The sequence below is a fragment of the Pezoporus flaviventris genome, unplaced genomic scaffold (assembly GCF_033815535.1).
Source record: "Pezoporus flaviventris isolate CSIRO_AGI_PZ_B2104156 unplaced genomic scaffold, CSIRO_AGI_Pfla_v1 ptg000013l, whole genome shotgun sequence".
Taxonomy (NCBI): domain Eukaryota; kingdom Metazoa; phylum Chordata; class Aves; order Psittaciformes; family Psittacidae; genus Pezoporus; species Pezoporus flaviventris.
The window spans coordinates 19,700,685-19,723,566 of NW_026892561.1; the positions used below are offsets into that span (position 1 = coordinate 19,700,685).

Sequence of the window (22,882 nt, forward strand, 5' to 3'; positions counted from 1 at the left end):
TAGAGTGGGATATCCCAAAATGCAGTGTCTGAAGAGCCCTTCCTCCCCTTCATAGGGGTTTGCATGTGGGCAAGGGGGCAAAAAGCAGACTCCAGCATGTGCCCAAGCTGTCTCCAAACAGTATCCCCATGACATAGGAAGCTGTTTTCAACCAGACAGCTTGAATGGCAGTGCAGTGAATAGCTGGCTCTGGCACAGCTTGCTCCCTCCTTTGCAGGAGTCCAGAGGATTTACTGTGCCAGCTGTCTCACAGCAGAGCTCCACTGCTGCTGCATCTCTGCTGCTGATTGCTGCCCCTGCCAGCAAAGTTAAAATTGGCAGAGGGCCACTGTGTGATCCTATCTCCAGCCACAGCATAGACTGCTTGAAATCTGCTCCTGAATCATCCCTGTGCAACACTGGACTACCTCATGTCCCCAAGTACAGGGCATTCCTTCCAAGAGAGGGCTATCTTCAGATCACAGTCTCCCTGGCAGGTCTGTGACTCTTGTGGTGGAACCATGCTGGGTGAACAATGGGTTGGGGCTAGAAAGGGGTCTTCAGAGATGCCCTGAGAAATTCTCTCAGGCCCAACAGAGTTGCAAAAGGGTGAAGGAAAAAAAAACAAACCACAACAGAGTGGCATCTTCTATGAAGCATCCTCTGTGTGTGGCTCATAGAAGGGCTGAGAAACACCACTGACCTGTCAAGTAGCACTGTTTCCTGGCTAAAAATTAATGTTTATTGTCTTCTTCCCCACAGTGTGGATGTTATGCTCAGGGCAGCTTGGCTTGAGGCTAAAGATGGGTCACAAAGTAGCTGCATTCCCTTTCTCCTCAATTGTAAAACACTAGAGCAGAGGACCTTGCAGCCCATCAGCCAGCTCTTGACCCTTCATTTGACTGGAGATGGGCCACAAAGAGGTACAGAGGTTGAAAAATCCATTTGGGACCTTCATGTTGTATCCTGTCAATCATTAGGTTATTGCAAGACTCTCAATTACCACAAGGTAAACACAAGGTAGCAAAGGGCATCCCATTGATGGAGAACCCAGTGGGCACATAAAAAAAGGCTGCTCCTCATTTTAATCAAAACAGGGTGTAAGAGAACAGAAAGAAAAGGCATGTCTGTGGCCAAACACAAGCCTGAGCAAGGCAGGGGGTGCCTGCCCAAATATCTGAGAGGAGGAATGCTCATGCAGAAAGAAAACAGTGTTCATAAACAAATAAATGAGATGTGAAAACCCCACACACATCCTGTGGCACTAACCACAAGGAACAGGTCTGAGCACGAGGGGTACAGGAGGCCCTGTGACCAAGCAGCCCTCCTCCCAGCAGAAACCCAAAGTTCTTCCCATGCAGGGGAGTAAATGGGATTCCAGCACAGGGAGGGAGAAAACCGTCACAGGGGAGTGATGCCAAGGCTGGGATACCCTGTCCCTCCTCTTTGCTGGCTTTCCCTATCCCATTCCTCCCACACACTCCACAAGGACAATCATATTTGTAATACTTTTTTTTTTTACAGCTAATTAGATGGCAGGATTAGAAACAGCATGAGAACTCTGCCTTCCTTCCAGAACATCTCTGTCGCTCCGTTCCCTGTCCCCACATCTCCCTGATGAGCTGGGAGAGCTCCCAGCTTTGGACCAGGAAGTTGTATTTCCCCTCTGCAGGATCCTGGCTGTAAAGACAAGATACGGAAGTGTTTGTAACATCCCAACAAGACCAGTCTCCCCTCTCCCTCCTCTGCAGATCAGGCTTTTCTCCTCACCTCTGCCTCCTCCCACCCTGGGAGATGGGGTAAATTTGGCTTTAAGCGAACTCTCCCTCTCTTGCCTGAGGACCAGCCCAAGGAGACTTCCAAGGTCAGCATTTACACAACCAAGCTAAAAACTTCTATGTCATGCCCCTCTGACATCAAGGAGGTCCAGCACTCCAAGGCAGGTGAAGCAGAGTCTTCTTTGAATTTGCCCACTCAACCAACTCCAGGCAGCTTGAAAGCTTCATGTCTGGCCTCTGGCCTCTTCTTCCTCTTCCAGACCAGACCTAACAGCTACAGCTGGTAACGTCCCAAAGACCAAGCCCCAGCTCTGCTCAAAAAACAAGAGATGCCCAATCCATCAGTACAGTGAATGATTAGCACTGGTGTGGACTGCACTTCACCTTCACTCATCCCTTGGAAGCTCTCAGTCCCAGCACATTGCCCTGCTTCTAGCCATGATCAACAGCAATGCTGAAGGACTTCAGTTCAATCTAGACCCCAAGAAGCTAACCTGGGTTAGGGCTGTTACAGAGGACATATGCTCAGACAAGCACAGGAGATCTTTAAACAGCAAACCACAGAGCCGAACCTGTATCACAGGGCCAGTCTTCCCCAAACACTGAGTCACAGCAATTAATGGAACAAACACATGACAGTTAGTCAGACAGGAAGATGGCGATTGCTTAAGGTACCTTTGATGGAACGGCTGGCCCTCCTTCAGGAGCCACTGACCTCAGCCAGATATATGAGCTGGCCTCAGCTTATATAACTACAGAAAGTATTTATAACATCAAATATTCACAATTCCCTTGCCTTTCAACCATGTTTAAGCAAATACAGTTCACATGCAGCTACACATGAAATTTAAAGCATCTGCATTATTACAGGGTTTTTGAGGCAAGGCTTTCCACTGTGGAAAGGTAAGGTTTTCATAGGACATGAGTTCTTCGACTCTTTGTGTTTTGCAGTTAAAAAGATTTACTTCTAAGTTCTCAGAAAATTCATTCCAGACTCCAAGTAAGAACTTTGAATTTGAGAGTGATTATGGTGGAAAGACTGAGACAGATGGTATGGTTAAGAAGGAGTTTTGCAAAGAGACCTGAGACCTTCTACCTCTGGCTGCAAGTTGTCCCTGTCTAGGAGCTCCACAGCAGCTGAAATACTGCCTACAGAAGTATCATAGAACAGCTTACCCTCTTCGACTCAGTATGTTAACTCTTGTACTTCAATAAATGTAGTTGCTGTTGGCTGGTATCACTACTGGTCTAAAATGGGAAAACAACCCTAAACTTTCAGAAGGGCTGACTGGGTTCAAATTTACTCAGGAGAGTAATCTGGAGGAGAGCAATAGATCTGTAAATCATCAGCATGAGAATGGTCACTTAATTTCTGGTAGCCCAAAACAAGCATAGGTGAAGAGAAGGGGATGAAAAACAAAGTTCACTGAACACTTCCAAAAGGTGAAGACATCAACAGGAAGATGAGGAGGACTTTCTTGAAAGACATACTCAGAGGTCAACAAAGAATGGTTTTGAAGGTGTTCGAAGTCCAGATGGCAGGTTAGAAAAACATCTAGAGAAGAATTTGTGGAGAACAGTTTGGAAACAGTATACTTATTGGGCTTTCAGATGAGAGGGTCTGTATGTGCATAGGAAAAATCAGCCATTTCTGCTCCATGGGACTAAATAGTGGCATGAGGAGATCACTGAAAAAACCCTAGCTCCATCATCCTGACACTCACCCTTTACATATTTGTAAACATTGATGAGGTCACCCCTCAGTCTCCTCCAAGCTAAAGAGTCCCAGCTCCCTCAGCCTCTCCTCATAAGAGAGATGTTCCATTCCCTTAATCATCTTTGTAGCTCTGTGCTAGACTCTTTCAAGCAATTCCCTGTCCTTCTTGAACTGTGGGGCCCAGAACTGGACACAATATTCCAGATGTGGCCTCACCAAGGCAGAGTAGAGGGGGAGGAGAACCTCTCTTGACCTACTAACCACACCCTTTCTAATGCACCCTAGGATGCCATTGGCCTTCTTGGCCACAAGGACACATTGCTGGCTCATGGTCATCCTCCTATCCACCAGGACCCCCAGGTCCCTTTCCCCTTCACTACTGTCCAGCAGGTCAGCCCCTAACCTGTACTGGTACATGGGGTTGTTCTTCCCCACATGCAAGACTCTACACTTGCCCTTGTTGAATTTCATCAAGTTCCTCTCTGCCCAACTCTCCAGCCTGTCCAGGTCTCACTGAATGGCAACACAGCCCTCTGGTGTGTCAGCCACTCCTCCCAGTTCAGTATCATCAGTGAACTTGCTGAGGGTACACTCTGTTCCCTCATCCAGGTCGTTGATGAAAATATTAAACAGCACTGATCCCACCACTGACCCCTAAGGGACTCCACTAGTCACAGACCTCCAGCTAGATTCTGCCCCACTAACCACAATTCTCTGTCTTCTTCCTTTCAACCAGTTCTTGATCCACCTCACTACCTGATCATGAAGCACTGGCTGTAGTAAGATGATTGTCAAGCTGAGCCTTGGAAGTGATTTCTGGGAGCTGAAGGAATAAATTTCATGGAGATCTGCCTTCCTCAACAAGTAACTGCAGCAATACGCTATTGAAAAAACAGTTCTGAAACTTGCTGAGGGAAACTGGCAAAAAAGAACTTTGAAACAGGTCTTTAAAACTTTGAGGGTTTGACCATCACACACTTGTAAAAGCAGAAGGTCTAGGTCTTTTGTGCAGGTGTCAGGAGTAATTATTTCCAGTTACTTACTGAGAAACACTTTAGATGTTTTGACTGCAAAGTATAAAGGGCTTTGCTGGAAAACTCTGACATTGAAGAGGTGGAGGGAGAAGCAGGAAAAAGAAACAGCAGAAATAGGAGAAAACACACAGTACATTTACATTCTAGTGAAGCCGTTGCCCTTTCGAATGCTCTGTAGCCTGCTAGGGCTGATGCCCTTGAGGGTCTGCCTTGAATTCACTGAAGTCAAGAACCTTGCCTCCAGCAAGCAGTAAGCCAAGTTATAAAAACATGGTTTAATTTCATAGTCATCCTCACATTTGCAGCTGGATTCAGAAGCTGCCACTGCTCACTGCCTGGTCAGGTTTGGAGTTGTTCATATCTGGAGTCTCAGCTCTGAAATCACCAACACTTCTGGTTTATCTGTTTGTCATTACATGGTGCAAAGGGAACGTCACCATTTCCAGAACCCTGGAAGACAGACTTGGAAGGTCCCAGAAGAAGTTAAATATGGAAGGTCCCAGAGAAGTCAGTTATGAGGCTAAACCCCAATCCAGAGCCTGCACTGATAGTGAACCTGTAGTTCTCCCCAAATTCTCTATCCCACTGTCTCACTGCCTTCAACATTAAAAGTTTCTCATAACAATCTGGAAGCCGCTTGTCAGGGTGTAACCCCACCACTTTATCCACATGGATACAGGGAACAGGCAACTGCTTTTCTTACAGCAGCAACTGTTGCTACACCAAAAGCCTGTTTATCGTGACTTTTTTGTTAAATATCCTCAATGTTCAGCCAAGTCATGGCTGCCTTTTTTGGCAAGTCAACCGAGAGGGAAAAAAGCCAACAACCCTGAGAACCCATGAGTGGGACAGCTCACTTACCCAGGTGACTAAGGGCCTCTTTATCCCATGGCCAAGTGGCAGCACCAGCCAACTCTTCCCTCACTGAACTGGCAAAGTACACGTTGAGGAAGTGGGTGCTGTTCAACTGCAGTGCCTCCTTCAGCTCCTTCACACTCATGTATGCCCTGCAAGGACAAGGGAGAGGAGACAGTCAACATAGATCTCAATGGACCAAAAAGAGGAAAAGCAGGAGCCACCTGTAGATAACCTGAAAAGGGTGCAGCAGACCTGGAGATCCCATCCTCAACTCTCTGAAACCAGCCGCATTTGTTAAAAGCATGGCAAAATTCAGCAAGTTTCAACAGGATGTCCCATGACACTACTAATTCTGCTCTCTAAGGTGCAAGCTCTGCTAGTGAGTGATCTGGGTGGGAGGAAGTCATGCAAATCTGAAGAAGTTTTGCTAATTACAGTAGATTTGTTGATGAATTCTACTCTTATAGAAGGTTTTCCAACAACAGGGACAGAAGAGACCCCAGAGAACACATAACAGGACACAAAAATGGGGGGAGAAACAATGGGACAAGAAAAGAAATGCAGAGGCCAGTCCTGCAAGGAGAAAGAAAAAGTGTAATTCGAAGGGTGGGAGTGGAAGTAAGTTTTTCTCATGGGGTGAGGAAACAGAAAGGAATCAAGAACTGCAGCTAGTTCCAGCAAGGGTTTTCAGAGATTGTTCCTGATACAGGTCAGGGCAGGAATGGACAAACCTTATTCTTGGAAAAATAAAGTGTTTGCCATCTAAGGCCAAGAAGTCTCTTCTCCAGCTTCTCTAGCCTGATTTCCCCTACTCTATCCTCTTCCCCAGGATGAATACACTGGAAGTGGCAGTGCATGGTAAGAACAAGGGGTCTCTGCAAAGCATAGCCGCATAACACACCAAGAAACACGCTATCTCACTCCCATCCCTGTGTATTGTATAAGGAAGAGCATGAGCAAAAGGAATCTTGGAATTTGCTCAAAGAAATTTCTCTTCCACCTCTGTTCAAAACAGACCTTGGAGAAAAGTGCTGCCTGGGTCCAGCCAGCACTGAGCCAACAGCAGGGCTTTCTTCACATGTATCTGTCTCTCTGCACATGATCTGAATCCTTTTTGAGAGGAGGTCTGGGATGTCTGCAGGAGCGAGGGCAGGGAAGCACAGGAGCTCCCAGAATAAGCTTAATGGGGAGAGGAGGACATCGCTGAAGACAGATCCATCAAAGGGCATGCCTAGTGGAAAAAGACATCTGACAACACTGCTGGCTGTCTCTCCTCCCATCTCCAGAGCTGAAAATAAAGAGGTGCAGGAGCAGTAAAAAATACTGGAATGAGGATATCCAAAACATCCATTTCTAAAGGGCGCAGGAAGGTAACGGGTGGGAGAGGTATGTAGGCAACAGACATTGAAGCAGAGCAGTAACACCCATGGGTGTCTGGGTGTCCAAAAAATGATCCTCACAGTGTGGTATGTCTCTCAGCACTTAGAGGAAAAATATGTAACCCAGCAGTCAGGAAATTTAAGTTCCATTTTGCCCTCTGCATGGCTCTTTCTGCACAGTTCAGAGGTCTATATTGCATTCACCCGTACATCAGCAATCCCAGTGTTGATCTTTAGGGAGTTCATGTCCTCAGCTGTGTAAAATGATCAGGATCTAACTTAATGATAATAATAATTCCAATAATAGCAGTAGGGCCTTGAGTTGCGCTGCAAATGACAGATACTCTTTTAAATCAAGTACTAGCATTTCCACCATCAGTGCCATTAGCCTCATGGACTGAGACGGGTAGCCCTAGAAGACATTGTCTTTAAGTCTGAGGACCCTGACCTGTGGTTTGCGAAGCCATTAATTGAAGAGATTCTAAGAAGGGAAAAAACTCATGGAAAGGCTTCAAATACATCACTATGGAACGATGATGGAAATGCACCATTGTGGAAATATGTCATAAGAATGACTAAACCTGCAGCATAAGGCCAACAGCAACAATAAGGTGGTGGAAAGCATTTCATTTGTTCCCATGCTTCCAGGAGCAATTGGCATCTTTAAGCTGCACAATGCGATCGTTTCTTTATGCTGGATTTGCCCTGAAGGTACACCAGCTATACTTGAACAAGGAGCTTTCTGTAAAAGTGGTGTCCATTAGTGCATTCCTTAACACACTGAATTATAGAAGGAAAGACAAGAAAACTGATCATGGGCTAAGGGGAAAAATGGTGTATTCTCATCTGAGATGTGAAGTGAGATGTGCGAATAGAGTGTTTGAGATGACAGGATACGTAGTCAAGTTATTATACCAACCAATTTGTTTAGAAAGAGAGAGGTTGCTACAGCAAATGGAAAAGAAGGAGTAAAAAGTGAAAAAATAGAGGAACTGGACTCCAGAAGAAGACTACAGGAGGATGGCATGTGGAGCTGAGCTTGGTAACCCAAGGTCACTTCTATAGATATGAAACAGCAGAGACTTTCAGAAGCCATTGCTGACTTGGAAGATTTCAGATAATCAGGATCTGCTGACTATCTCTGTCCTACTGGTCTGCCCCAGTAGGCCATCCTGAGCTGGAGACATCTCACCCACCTTCCCAGTGAACAAAGCAGCTCTGAAACCCCAGTTACTTTAGAAAATCTTGGCTGGATGATATGGCAGCATTTAATGGCAAGATGAGATGACCAGCTTGTCTTCACCAAGCCCTGAGATCTCCCACCACAAAGCAGCATTCCCAGAACACTTTCCCCAGCCACATCAGCTTGTGGAGAGAAAACTCTCCCAACCGGAAACGACAAATTAGGAGAACATGATCTCTTCTCTGTGATGTCTCGCCTGAGCATCCCAGACACGCGCCACACTGACGCCATCCCTTCAACCCAACCAAGACGGGAGCAGGCCGGGAGGAATAGATAGGGAGAAGAATAAACAAACCTGAAGAACATATTTGTGGCATGACGCAGAAGGAAGAGAAGCAAATATTTCATAGAAAATAGAGCATAAGGAGGGGGAAGGGGGGGAGGAAATCTCCTTCATGCACCAGAGCTGCTTGGGGGACACAAACTTAAAAATAACGTTGATTCCTGACCTATGATATCTTGGAAAAATAGCACCGAGTCCTTCTAGGCTATCCAAATTCCGAGAGCTGACGTCAGCCCTATTCAGAGGGATATTCCCGACGCCCCTCTTCTGGAGACATGATGTTTTTCTGGCTGTCGCCTGCCATTCCCTTGACACTAGCAACATTTTTTGTCAACCCTTAATTATAAATAACTCTAATTTCCTCCATTGAGAGATCTGGAAGGTTCAGGGCTGTGTCAAGAGAAGAGGGAGCAGTTCCAGCACTGGCATACTCAGATGAGTTGGATGGACAAGAACAGGAAAGGACCCCAATTTCACCCACTATGGCATGGAAAGCATAAATATCCTGCTGGTGTCCCCGAAGTCACGAGCAAGGCCAAAACAGCTCTAGAAGGGGCAACTCCAGTTCTCCTCAATCCACATTTCCCACTGGCATCCTTAGCTTAGACAAGGAGCACACAACTGGCGTCTTCGCCTGTTGCTTACTGCCAAGGTTATGCTCTCCCTCTTCTTTAGCGCTTCTGTGATTTTCCCGAGGGGGAAAGCAGAGCAGCCTTTGGACTCCACAAACAGCCTAAATGACAGCCTTCTCCTCTGCCCCTCAAATAGCTTTCCAATGCCTACAAGATCAGAGTATTTCAAACTAGATGGTATTTACAACAGGGTGGGCACTGCAATCCAACACAGAAACACAAGGAGAGACAGGGCACATGAAGGTACAGCTATCAGCTGTACCAAACCCAAAGGAGAGAGCACAGGATAGAAGAGAGACAGAGAAGGGCCATCAGGTCATCAGGTCTGCCAGATTCAAAGCGAAAGTTCTTCCAATAGCATCCAAAACTGGTTGTGAGCAGGTAGCTGCATAGCAATACCACCTTGACCTGGGGAGTATTTGCATCCCTGGGAGAGTGGAGCTTTCAAGAAGAGCATATTCAACAGTAGAGAGAGGTAAGGGACAGGAGGGCTATGGACTGCCATTATTAGAAATGAGCATGGGCATGTACACCACGTGAAACGATGGCATTTGAGGGAATGAGATCAGATATGATGGCCTCCCTCATGATAGGTGCTCAGCCAGGATGCTGCTGACTTAAACTTCTTCTGAATGACACTAGCCAACAATCTGACTGAGGCAGACTTAGGCACAACACTGCACATTGTTTTACATGTGAGACTCATGGTTGGCAGAAGGCAAGGTAGAAGAAGCAGCACAGTGGAGCCACACTGACGCTTATGTGGTACTCATGCTAGGTCAGGAGCACATGGCTCTGTATGGGACAAAATGATGTGCTGTCATTGTGTGGCATTTCATGCTGTAGAAAAAAGAAAAGGAAGATGAAGTTCAGCAGCATCAGTGACTGTCACCATAGAACAGTGGAATCAGAGACTCGTATCTGTGGATAAGGAGGATCTCCACAAGTTATCTACTCTGACCCCTTTTTCAAAATAGGTCTAAGTAACATTGTTCAAGGCAACATCCAGCCTGAACAGCTACAAGGACAGAGGGTTTCCAGCCTCTCTTAGCAACCTATTCTAGTATTTAACCACACTCATGGTCAAAAATAGAAAATTCCTAACATCTAAACCAAATTTATCACGTTCCAAATTGTGACTATTGCTTCCTGTCCTCTGCCATCTTGAAGTCCTGCTTCATCTTCTCCCTGTCACGCCATCAAATCAAAGGGGAAAATCACCAAATGATGGTAAGCTTTGCATGGAAAAACTATTACTGCAGTAGACCTTACCGCACTAAGGTCTAGAAACCCAAAGCTCCTTTTCAAGTAGCTGAAAAATCGTGCTACATCCATGATCCTAGGCCTCCCTGGAGAACCCTCACAACCCTTTATCATACTTTTCCCTCTGCAATTTTGTCTTAACTCAAGGGGGAGAGAGCATCTTTCTACTCATGGTTGCAGGTCAGGCTCTGGGCTACCTTGGCCAAACGAGAAGACTTGACATGCTCTGGAGAGACAGAACTGTTGCTGCTTTTCAAGGCGGCAATTTCTGCCTCAACAACAGGACCACTGCTGGTGGGCAGGTGGGAGAGAGGAGAGGATCTGCTAATCTACAGGGCAGAGAAATGAACAATGAAGCTGTAACACAAGCCTGATGTGGTTTAAGGTGGGAGAAGAGGAGCAAGAGTGGCACATTTTAGTGACAGCCATATTCATCCTGGGGCCATGAAAGTGGCCATTACTACTGAAAGGCAAATGATGGAACTTGCAAATGAAAAGCAAGGCCACCATGTACCCCATGCAGTACCATAAATCAAAATTAATTCTCTGGGTAGTGCAAAGGATGCAGTGTGTAATGCCACAGGAATTCCATTGCAATTCAAAAATAGGAGTCTTTTCCCTGTAGACATTTCAGAGGGGAAGTGGGAGTGGGGTTGGGTGGAAGTTGTCCAAGTGCCCTCCATGGACAGCTGGAAAATACTTGAGACCAAGCCAGCTCCAACTAACCATACAGTCTAATGAAGTCACAAGGGATTCCTGGTTCTGCTTTCATGTCCTTTAACCACCACAATTCCTCTTTCTACTCCCCCCATGCAGGGAGGCTCCCCTTTTACCCAAACCTCTTCTTGACAAACAAGGAATCCCTAAGACTTCCCAGGAACTAGCACCAGCCTGCCAATAACGTTTTTGGTGTGTGGACAACACATTCACCCACAGCTGCAAAGGGTTAACACAACATGCAGCAACCTTGCTTCTGAGGCAGCAGACACAAGCCCAAGAGACTCAATTTACTCCATGAAGACAAATGCTGAATCAAGTGGCACGGATATTTTTTGGAGAGCAAACTCTCCAAACTCTTTGTATCATCAGTGAAGAGATGCTTCTCCAGACAGTAATTCAAAGTGGACATCTTCCAGTTCACCATACCAAAGGGCTCCTCTCCATGGTGACTCTGTAGAGGGGGGTTGTCTAAAGGGATAATCCTCCAGGCTCAGGCTTTCTGCTTGCATACATGAATCTTCCTTGCTAGAATTTGTGAACTCTCACCTTCCCTGAAATTTCTGGTGTTAATGCAGTTGGGGGGTGATGTTATTTTAGACAAAAGCTAAAATCTTTCTGCACTTGTTAAGACTACTTGCATCCCCATGACCATGGTCTAGGAGCTCCGACTCCAGTACAGCACTACGCTGGTATGCAACAGACATCATTGCCAGCATCATGACAACTTGACAAGGCAGCAACATCCAAATGACTCTCATCTGGACAGGCGTTGGTAGCACAGCCAGATACAAAACACATGCAAGAGGTGAAGGGAAGGCTGAGGAGCAGCCAGACATACCCCTGGGATCACAGAAGGCAAACCACTGCTGGAATAATACCCTCTGTAGTCCTCAAGAGTCTCTCACCAGCTTCGTTGTGTGTCGGGCTCCAGCCAAAGAGAATCTGGGTACACAAGGGATGAAGGCATCACACATCGCTTGGATATGCCTGGAAAAACCCAACCCTGAGGCACTGATAGCATGAGTAGAAGAAGAACCACCTAGGAAGCAGCCATCACTGGCAGCACCACTCAAGAGACAGTATAAAATTTGCGTGAGCGGCTGAGTATCAAGATGCCAAAGAGGACAACAGTCCTATGAGTTCCATCTCTTGAGCTGCTTCTCACCCAGAGGCTACCTGCAGAGATCGCCTACAGTCCCACCATATTCACACCTCCACAGACTGCTTTAGGGTCTAACACAACACCAGATGCCCAAAAGGGCTTCCTTCCCAGGGTAGAGAAACAAGGACCTCTTAATCTTCCTAGCAGCTTTCCCCATACAACCTTAGAGGTGTAACACACCTGTATAATTTAACATGGAAAACCTTGTGCCACCAAAAGAAGGCTCACAAATTCAGCATTTCCTACAGCACTTCAGCCCTAAAGCATCTTGGTTCTGCCAAAGCCTGTACACACTTGCAAGTTAATACAAAATAAGCCAAATACTTCCCACAGGAAGCCAGCTTTGAGCTTGTGCTAGCACTACCGATTCACCCCATGAACCTTTCTTTTTATGCCCTCAGGGAGGACAAATCCATGCAAGTCCCATAAACTTCCTGGCTTATGTGACAATTCTTGTGTTGCTTAAGCATAATGGGCCATCAACTTTCCCCTGGGATAAATTTGTCCTGGCTATCTGCTTTTTAGTGCTCTACATCTTGGGGGAGTTGATAGCATTTGGGGGTTATTTTAATGGGAGTTGGTAGCCATGATCAATTGTAAAAGCTCTATTTCCAAGGAAATGGGTATTTAATAGATCTTTGAAAATGTTGGTTATTGACCCAATGGCCTTAATGGCTTAAAAACTGTCTGATTGTAGCATGTAAGAGTAAATGCATATGATTTTCAAATGCATACTGGAATAGGTAGTAAAAACCCTTTTAAATTGCAGGGACCTGGTCAATAGGGAGTTTCCATTTGCTTGTTTGTCCTTTTTATTTCTATCAGAGTGAATCATGGCCATCTCTTCCTCAGAGAGGCTTACCATTTCCTCACGGGTGAGATCATCTTAAAACACGCGACCCATCTGAGACCCCATCAAGGTACTGTGATGTCTTTCATTAGACTAGGTGGCAGTGCAGAGTCCAGCTTTCAGAATGCTCCCAGGAGCAGAGGACACATGGACCGTCTCTCATCCTCCATGGGTGATGCAGCCCCAGTGCTCTCAGGGAAGCCCCTTGGGAGCTGAAGAGCCCCATGTGCCTCAGTAGCCTGGGTTTAAACTGAACTTACAGGCTCTCAGCTAACAATCATAGAGTGAAATTCTGAGGCAGAAATCTTGGTTTATGTGGGGTTAACACATGCCAAAACCAGGAATGAACTACAAATGAATGCCATTCTGGAAGCAACGAACAGAGTAAACCCTGATATTTATTTCATGGTGCCTGCAAGCACTGACTCACACACGCAGCCAACTAAGGCACGTATTTCGGGTTAGCAACCCCAGCAGCTCTCCAAGGTCTAAAAAGGCTTAGCACAGGCTGCAGTTATTCCCCATCCTTGCTCATCATGGGGACAGCTCCCCTCTCCTGGCTGCCTTTTTCATAAGCCTGCAGGACACAGTTGCCCAAGATTTTAATCTGTTTGAAACCAGCCTGTGGGTTCAGCCATTGCAAAGAGGAGATCCCAGCCACGCATGTGCAGGACAGCTAGACTGGATATACATCACCCCCATGGAATAAGACAGAGAAAAAACCAAGGACCTGAAAACTTCCAAATTTCAAAGGGACATCTGTCCTTCTGCTCCCTTCTACCTTTCCCTTCAAAAATCTCACAAAGAAGAAATTAGAGAGTTCAGAGTCATGGCTCATTGCTTCTCCTCATCAGTGGAATAAGCAAAGGAGACAAATATTGCAGGTCACTGCCTGTGTCCATCCCAGTAAGGTGTCTCCTACTGCCATCCTAAGTACATCCATAACACAGTATCCCACCTGCTTGCAGCAACACTCACCTCCATCCCCTGAACCCCAAGAGCATGCAAGGAAGGAGCAACACTGCTGGCCAAGTGCAGACTCTGGGTGCAAACCCCAGGGCTTGTGCATGCCTGGGTGATAGGACCCTGCTGGCTTTGGCTTTCCACGTGCTCCCAGAACTGATCCCCTGACTCATGGCAGGCATGAAGGATGTTCAGACCACCACAGTGATCTCTGAAAACCCATCATCATTCCCCTAGAGCACGTGCCTGGCCATCTGCGAAAGCTAACAGTGTACCTAGCAAGTAAGGAAGCTACTGCACATCTATGGGGGCTGTAAGCAGGACATGGGAGCTTTCATGATGAGACATCATCCCTGAAAACAGGGAAACAGTAGTGCCTGGGGAAGTTCATCAGAAGAATTCAGAAGAAACAGAGCTAAAGATCCAGTTTTGAACCATTTAGGGGAAGGAAAGGAGCCCTAACAGGGAGAAAGGCAGTGAAGCAGCAGCTTGGGGAAGGAGGGGAGCCCAGCATCGTGCTGGGTGGCGAGGCTCCAAAGCCCAGTGTAGGCAGCATCCTGGCTCCAGTGCACACCAACATGCTTTGGAGAGACTTGCTATCCACCACGCAGGGTAAGTGCTCATCTTCCTTTGACAATGTTGATGCTGGCTGGTGAGACACTGGTGTTACGCAGAACATATGTGAGAGAGGCTGAGAAGTGCGGGGGGAAATGTTTGCAGCCCCTTGTGGTTTTGTGAGGCAGAACTCAACGGTGGCAAGTTATTCTAGATCAGTCTCCAAGCTAAACAAAGCCAGGTATGGTTTACTTTGTGCCTGGATTGTTTGCTTCAATGGAAAATAAAAAACATTCCTGGCCAGGACCAAGTTTTACAGCACATTTTGCCTATCTAAGGTTGCACAGATAAGCCCTGTCCCACCTAACCCACAAGACCAGACCTGAAAAATCAGCTTTCTCTTACATTTTGCCTGCATCAAAAATACAAAGCAACATTCCAGGTTCAGGAAGGTCTTAAGGCCTCTGCAACCAAGTCAGTGTCCTGAATTCCACTGCTAATTTTTATACCACAGTTCACAGTCTGCTGGAGGAAGGCAGAAGGGGTAAAACACAGGTAGGTACAACACTCCTGTTCTCCCCAGCATTGTATGGGCTTCACGTGGCTGAGCAGAGTCTCAGCACTAGGAGGCTCAGTAAAGCAAGCCAGACAAAGGGGAATTGCTTAAATAAGACCGTAGATTAACGCCTTGTGTTTAGCCAGGACCAAGCCGCTTCACCTCTTTTCATTAAATGCCTCTTTCCCATCCAGGGACTAGGAAGCAGGAGGCCAGAACCCCAGCATCAGCGGCAGTACCTCACTGCTGCATGACTCAAGGTTGGCAAGATGTCTGAGACTTCCGTGCCTCAGTTTCCCTGGCAGAAGATTACCCTTGTCCGCAGCACAGGCAGGTGTTTGCAAACCCACATCCCACTGCTGTTGAATGGAAAGTAAGTGCCTGGCTTTTCACCATGTTCGTCCTCCTTTCCCACCCATCATCCACAGTATCCTCATGTACAGGACAGATCTGAGGTGGGAAAGAGGAAGAGCTGTGAACTGGATAATCATGGTGAAGACGACCCTACAGTGCCAGCAAGGATGTGCCTAAAGCCTGTCTCAGCCAAAATGTTGAGTCTGATGCACAACAGACTCGACACTGTCTTCTGTGCCTGGTCTCAGGAGGCAGAGTACATGTGGAGCTCTGTGCTAGGACTAGTTGAGGCTGGAAAGAAGCATGGGATAAAACATATCAAGAAACAGCTCAGTCCCTCCTGAAAGAAGGCATGGATAGTGCAGGGGTGGAAGCCATAAGCTAGCTTCTGCATGGATAGTGGAGGCAGAGCCCCTAGCTTGAGATCATCTCCAAAAACTATTCTGGTGACCATTAGGTGACAAGCAAAAGTCAGTCTCTTCTTCACCCAGCCTCCCTGACTAGTAGGGCAGCAGAAAAGAAAACAGACACTGCAAGGCAGGGGAAAGATTTTTGATGATGCCCAGATGAGCCCGCAGCAGGCTGCAGTGTGCATGGCCATCCTTTAGAGGGGCAATTGCCTTGCAGCAGCAGGGTGGCAGAAGATGAGGGTGCCACCTTTCCAGTCTCTGGCTGGTCTCATCTGGTCAGACTAAAAGCTCCTGGGCACTGGCAGAAGGACAACCCTTTGACAGGACTGACAACAGTGGATGAATTTGCTGAGCAGGGAGGACACTCCCAGAGGCATTAAGCTAACAGCTCCTGGTTCCTGTGCAAGGGGAACCACATAGACCTGTGGTCAATAAATCCCTCTCAGACACTCTTTACCATCATGCTAATGTCATCTTGCTAAAAGATCCAAAGCTTTGCTACATTCACCCTAAACTTCTCACTAAAGAGCAAAAACTACTAGCCTCAATATGGATCAAGAGAGGGATTGAGACAGGAAGAGGAAACGAAATCTTTTCAAACCAGTCATCTACCCTGTCTTTTATTATTATTATTATTTTCTTTAAAAAAGCCCCCCAAAACAAGTCCCAAGCCTCCAACTTATTTTTAGGTCCAGGCGATTGTGTGTCCCAGCCAGAGCGCGGCGTGCGCAAGCCAGCTTTCTAAAAATGCCTTCCTTGTGGATATAAAAAGGACAGGAGATAATTTATTGGGGAAGTTTTGTAATGTAACAATCATATGTTAACCACAAACAACAAAAAACATCAGAGGCTGCCTCTGGTCCCCAGTACAGCCCTTGACAGGCTGCTGTCACAAAGGCTCAGCATCCTCGCCCTCCTCAAAGCCTCCCAGGAAAGTCTTCTGCCTCATGCCATTTTGGTGGGTTTGGGCTCTGCCGGAGCTGTTCCTTCTTGCCCCTCTGCCAAGGGGCAGTTTGATTTCCTAAATAACAGAGGCAGCTGTGCCAAGGAAAACTAAAAGCAGTGTGTTGGCTTAACGACTCCAACGGCCACGGCTCAGCCTGCCAACCCAAATGTGGATTAATTCATCCCAGAGACCCCATCAATGCCAAGCAGATGATGTCCCACAGGATGGCTGCTGAGCTCCCTGCCACTCTGCCGTTTCGATTCCTGAGGTCCCTCTAGCATGGGCAGGGTCTCAGCTGGTGTCCTTCACTTGTGGGCAAGGGTACAGTCAGATGGGGAGGAGCCCTGGGGAGAGCTGAACATCAGGACAAAGAGTGACACCCCCCACCCCACCAGCCATTGGACACACGCTGTTCCCTCACAATTGCCATCCTGATACAATCAGACCCCTTCAAGTGAGCCCCTGAGACAGTGGTGTTTGCTAGAACAATAGCTCACATCTGGGACAGCTGTTTTCCCCGAAAGCACCCAGGCTGCCTACAGCCGCTGGGCAGGAGTGCTCTCCCCTCGTTCACATAAGGATCATGTTCCCCCTCTCCCGCAGTCATCCCTGGGGAGACCTGACAGCTTCCTCGAGGCACATGGTGCCTTGCAGCTCCCAGCTCAGGAAGGCTTGCAGGAGTGAGTGAGACTTATCCTCCAGCAGAGGCTTATTAGAGATTAGCCCTCAAACCTTCTACCTAGGGCAGCAAAGGAGTGCATTACTGCACCCCTAAACATACAGAAGATTTAAGCACATCAGCTGTATGCTGTAGCTTGCTATACAGAGCAAGCTGCATTGTCTAGTACCAAAGTCAGGGGCTGGCAACCATCCCGTGGACCTGGACACCTCTACACTTTCATGTTCCTCTTCCAGCCCTGCTCCTCTGCTTCCCGGGATAACTCAACAGAGGTCTGGTCTCACCAGGATCCACTGTGATATGAATATTTCCTTTTATCTACCAGCTCATGCTGCTGAAGTTATAACCTCCCTTTCACACATCTTTGTGAGACCAAAAGCTCCAAAGAAATCTTTGGCGTGCTCAACTCATAGCCTCATTTATAATGAAGTTTGGAAGATACAAAAGGCACAAGGGCAGACAACTACTTCACATGGAAGGAAAGGACCAGTCTTCACAGCAAACAAGGAACAAGAAATTAAAAATAGGCAGACTAAGCAAACAAAAGACATCTTGCCAGGACAGCAGAGGCAGCAACCAAAGACTGACTACTGTGTTCCCCAGTAGCACAAATGTAAACACACTGCAGAGCCCACTAAGTCACACCAACCAATCCCACACTGCATGCATTATCTCACCACCCTGAGTCCCCCTTCTTGGGAGAAAAATCCCAGTGTTGGGCTCACCTTTGGCACAATGCACCAGATACTTCCTAAGGGGTAGTGTCACATGACAAATACTCTCCAATGTACTTTGAGAAGGTCAAAAGCAAGCACCTACAAGCTGAGTCACCCAGAAGTACATTAATATGGATATAGCCTCCAAGTCCCATCACAAGCAAGCAGCTTGATAGGCAACCTGCCCACCTGATATAATGGGCTCTACCAAGGACAATCCCTTCTATCCTTGCCAAGTTTTGAAATCATTAATCAATGGGAAAGCTCAGAGGGAGTGGGTTTTCCTACAAGGAAAGAATACATTTTTTATGATCTCAAATCCAACCACACTCATGAAACTTTAAAGCACCTACCAAGAAACCATCAAGCTTCAGCAAAAAGCCCTGTTTATTACTGTACCTCCCCAGTCCCAGCAGGTCTACTAGAGAGGAGAAGCAACAAGCTCAGAAGCCAGTGAATCCATCACTGCCACCTTTGATGTCTCCAAAGCATCCATCTCCTCACCATCACACTTCCAATCCCCAAGACCTGAGCCCAGCACCCGAGGCACCGTCTTTTGGAAACACCAGCCCTATGTGCAGTCATGGGGCTTTGATCTCATTGCAGCTACAGAGACATGGTGGTACAACTCGCATGACTGGAATGTTGTTGGAAGGTCATAGCAACCAGGAGAGGTGCCTGAGGACTGGAAAAAAGCGAATGTTAACCCAGTCTTCAAAAAGGGCAAGAAGGAGGACTCTGGGAACTATAGGCTGGTCAGCCTCACCTCAGTCCCTGGAGAGGTGATGGAATGGCTCATCCTGGAAGCCACCTCTAAGCATGTGGAAGTCGAGCAGGTGATCAGGAGCAGGCAGCATGGATTCACCCAAGGGAAGTGAACCTACCCGATTACCTTCTACAATGAGACAACTAGCTGGATAGATAAGGGAGGAGCAGTGGATGTTGTTTACCTGGACTTCAGCAAGGCTTTCAACACTGTCTTCCATGATATCCTCACAGGCAAGCTCAGGAAGCAAGGGCTGAACAAGTGGACAGTGAGGAGGTTTAAAAACTGGCTGAAAAGCAGGTCTCAGGGGGTTGTGGTCAGTGGTACAGAGTGTAGTTGGAGACCTGTAACTAGTGGTGTACCCCAAGGGTCCAGTATAATTTAACTTATCCATCAACGACTTTGATGAAGGGATGGAGTGTCTCCTCAGCAAGTTTGCTGATAATACAAAACTGAGATAAGTGGCTGATGCCCCTGAGTGCTGTGCTGCGTCTTTCAGAAAAATCTAGACAGGTTGGAGAGATGGGCAGAGAGGAACCTTCTGAAATTCAACAGAGGCTTCTAATTTTGAAATAACATTGCACATACCTGCCCCCTTTCACCATGAGGAAGATCTGCTAAGGTCTCCTTTAGCAAGGAAAGATAGAGGGAAATTGAGCAGCTGATTTGAATGTTGTTTTACCATCTCGTTGGGATTAAGGTCTGGCCCCGTCATCTGTTGCCCCAACATGCCATCCATGCCTTACCTGCTTTCAATTTGACATCTTTTATGCTACCTGTCCAACCACATCCGGCTCAACATCTCCTGACAGTGGACTGCTTAAGTGCCAGAGTAATTCGTTCAGAGTAATTAGTTCATCCCTTTGGGAAAAAGGGATGTCCACAACAGACACTCAGTTCAGGTTAATCTGGATCAGCTTTTGAAGACAGCACTTAAACAGCAGGAGGCTCCCAAGCATCCTTAACCCAATTAAGCACCCTTCTCTTAGGAAGGCCAGCTAAGCTTGCATTAAAACCCATCAAGTGTCCTGTTAATCAGGTACACTTTAACATCACAGCTGTGGTCATCCCAGTGGAGGCCACCAAGAGACTGGAGATGTCTCATAATTTTTCACCTCCTTTTGTCACTTTGGTTATTTCTGCCCTTACGTTGGGTAGTCAGATGAAAGGCCCAGCAGCTCTGCCCTTAACCACTTTGCTCTCCAGACTCCCCTCCAGTCTTTCTTTTCACATTAACTGTGTCACACACCAGACTCTCATTGACTAACTGCCCGAGGGGAACCCTCACTGAGTGTTAATTGCTGTTAATGAGCTGTTGTTGCTTTCCTTCTAAGAGCACCAATTAACAACAGCATTCAAGGCACTGCAAGAAGATGCATGTCTGCAGCAAATCAAGGCAAATTTTACATCAGACCCTAGCATTGCACTACCAGCAACTCCTGGAAAATGCTTTAAATCAGGGTGAAGGATGACAGCAGGCAGCTCTCCTGCCATTGCCTGTCTCCTTGTTGTTCATATGGTGGGTTAGGGTATATGAGAAATCTCTGACTTTCTTCCTATAGTTCCTGTTGTGGTGACCTGCAACACTCAGCTCTTCAGAGTTCTTGTCTTCCTCCAGCCACAAGCACATACTCCCACTGATGGTTTTTACACAGAGGCTGGCTCAGAACTTAGTGGGATTTATCCTGTCCCATGAGCTACTAGATGAGGTGCAGGAAGGACTTGGCAAGATGGCTTGATGATCTGATGGTGTGCACAGTAACACTGCCATTGTTTCAGGATCATCCCCCACCCTAGAGCTGGGGGCAGTTCCTACCTCAGCTACAGCAGGGTCCACCCCATCAGAGCTTTATAATCCTTCTTTCCAAACCCCATTTTCCTCCCTTGTTAAGCGTTGGCAAGGGTATATGCTAGCATGAAGTGTGGCCCTGGAAGTATACTGAGATATGCACCTGCTAAGAAGTACTAGAGCTACCTCTGTTCCTAAGGCTTCTCCTGATTTTTCTGTCTCAAAGGTGCAGTCCAAGGAAAAGAGATTTTAAATGAGGGACGTGCTAAGATGGTAAAAACTTCTCATGAGCACTTAAGGTCATGCAAGTCAAGACAAGGTATTTAGACCATTCAACAGAATAGACTACATCTGTCTACAATGCTAGTAAAAAAATTGTCCAGTGTCTCTCTCTGATTCTCTCATTTGGATTATTTTTAGCTAACTAAGAAACATTCACATCCAGACTCCTTTTTGTGAGAGCCCTGAAATGAAATACAGCAGAACTTACTTACTCCATGAAAAAAGATCCCAAGGTTTTTGTCTTGCCACTTTGATCTGGAAGGAGATTTAGAGAGCAAGGTTTCCCTCTCCCCCAGCTCTCCCACAGCCTCAGCTCCCTCCTGCTCTCTGGCACATGATTCTCCAGCAGGTATGAAAAAGCCTGGGCATCTCAGTGGAGCAGCATCCAGCTTGCTCACTTACTCTCCTGCAGTTACAGGCCAACTGCTGCTGTTCACATCGAAGCACCTGGCTCCTATCGTGCTGCCTTTCCACAGTTTGTTAAATTTTATTTCACATTATTTCTTCTGTTTTGGCTTCCACCCTAAAAATCCTCCTGTAAGTTCCCCAGCCGCCCCACTACTCATAAATGCTCATTTAAGTATAATACCTTATGAGCAAATCCAGAGGAACTCACTCAGCTGGAGCTCTGTCCAAACAAAACCCCTTGGGCTAAAATCACCTTCTTGCGTATCTTGAGATTCATCCACCAGCCTTGGGGGAATGACACTGACCTGGCCCTGCCTTTGTGTGAGATCAAGCTCACCTTCTTTTTCCCCAAACGCACACTACCAATTTCTAGTGGTTTTCCCACAGACAGATATATTCTTCCCCAGGAGCCAGGGTACCCTCAGCAGGGACGAGCCCAGGAAGGGTGGGTGTCTACCAGTATCTCTGAAGAAGCCAGCCAAAGACAGCTCAGAAGAGCTCAGCAGCAGGAGGATTCAGCTCATGCCCCATATTTCCCAAATGCTGGGTGCACCAGATTTTGCTTTTCAGAGCTTAGACTACAATCGATTTTGTCTTCTGCGCAGGCCAATGAGGTCTGCGGAAAGAAAATTGCAAGAGATTTGTTATTTCCCTAGTGCTCCCATTCTCCCATTCCTTTCCCACAGAAGCAAGGTTTTTGTTTTCTTTTGTTTTGTTTTCTTTCCCAACTTCCAGGGGAAAATCCTGACAAATGGAAGCCCTGATTCATACCAGCAAAAATTTGGCCTTTTTTAATTTAAGGTGGAGCCTTTCTTGTCTGAGGATGAAAACATTTCTCTAACTACACACAGAGGGCAAGGACTGAGCCTTTGCTCTGCTGAAACCAAAGCTGAGTGGCATTGGGTGCTCACAGCCATTATGAGCGGAGAGCTGTTGTGCAGGCAGGAGTGCTGCTCATCTCTCCTCTGCTCAGGAAAGAACTGGTACTCGCTCACAGGGATGAAAAACAAGGGTACAAGGGGGCACAGGGTAGCAATGGTGAGACTTTCAGAGGTGGAAGAGCATCTTCTTGGGGGGTGCTTGGGCAGAGGCATGGTTTGAGGCTCCATGGCTATAGTGATGCATTGGAAGAAAGGCTCCCCATTTTCCTCCCATGTTTTCTCAGATGACTGAAGGATATGTGAGAAAGGCTCAGGAAGGGAGGAAGGGAATTACTGCTCTTCTCCCATCACCTCTGCCTAAGCAGGGACACCTGTTTCCCTCCTCCTTCTGTGTCTCACCTGTGAAGCTGCAGAGAGAAGCAACAGGCTTGGGAAAAAGTGTTTATGGCTACAGCCTACCTGCTCATGCAGACCAGGGGAAAAACAATGAAGGGGAAAGAAGGAGATCAGAAAAGCAATGTGCCCCTAAACCCCTCCCCTGCAGCTTTTCTCCCCAGATGCTGCCATCTGCACTGCACCACTCCTGCTCCGGTGGGCACCTCTGCCTGTCGCCAGGAGCCAGCAGCAGGGAATCAACAACTTTCCCTGACACTGAGACAGAAACAGCTTAAAAAAAAAA

At 47.0% G+C, this 22,882-nt stretch overlaps 1 protein-coding gene across 1 annotated transcript in view; it reads right to left on the bottom strand.

Moving 5' to 3' along the window:
• PAPPA2 (pappalysin 2) overlaps positions 1-22,882 on the bottom strand; it is an 86,648-nt gene that overhangs the window by 56,154 nt on the left and 7,612 nt on the right. Inside the window, exon 3 of the mRNA XM_061452042.1 lies at positions 5,370-5,515. Within this exon, the coding sequence (XP_061308026.1) occupies positions 5,370-5,515 (146 nt within the window). The remainder of the gene's footprint in view (positions 1-5,369; positions 5,516-22,882) is intronic.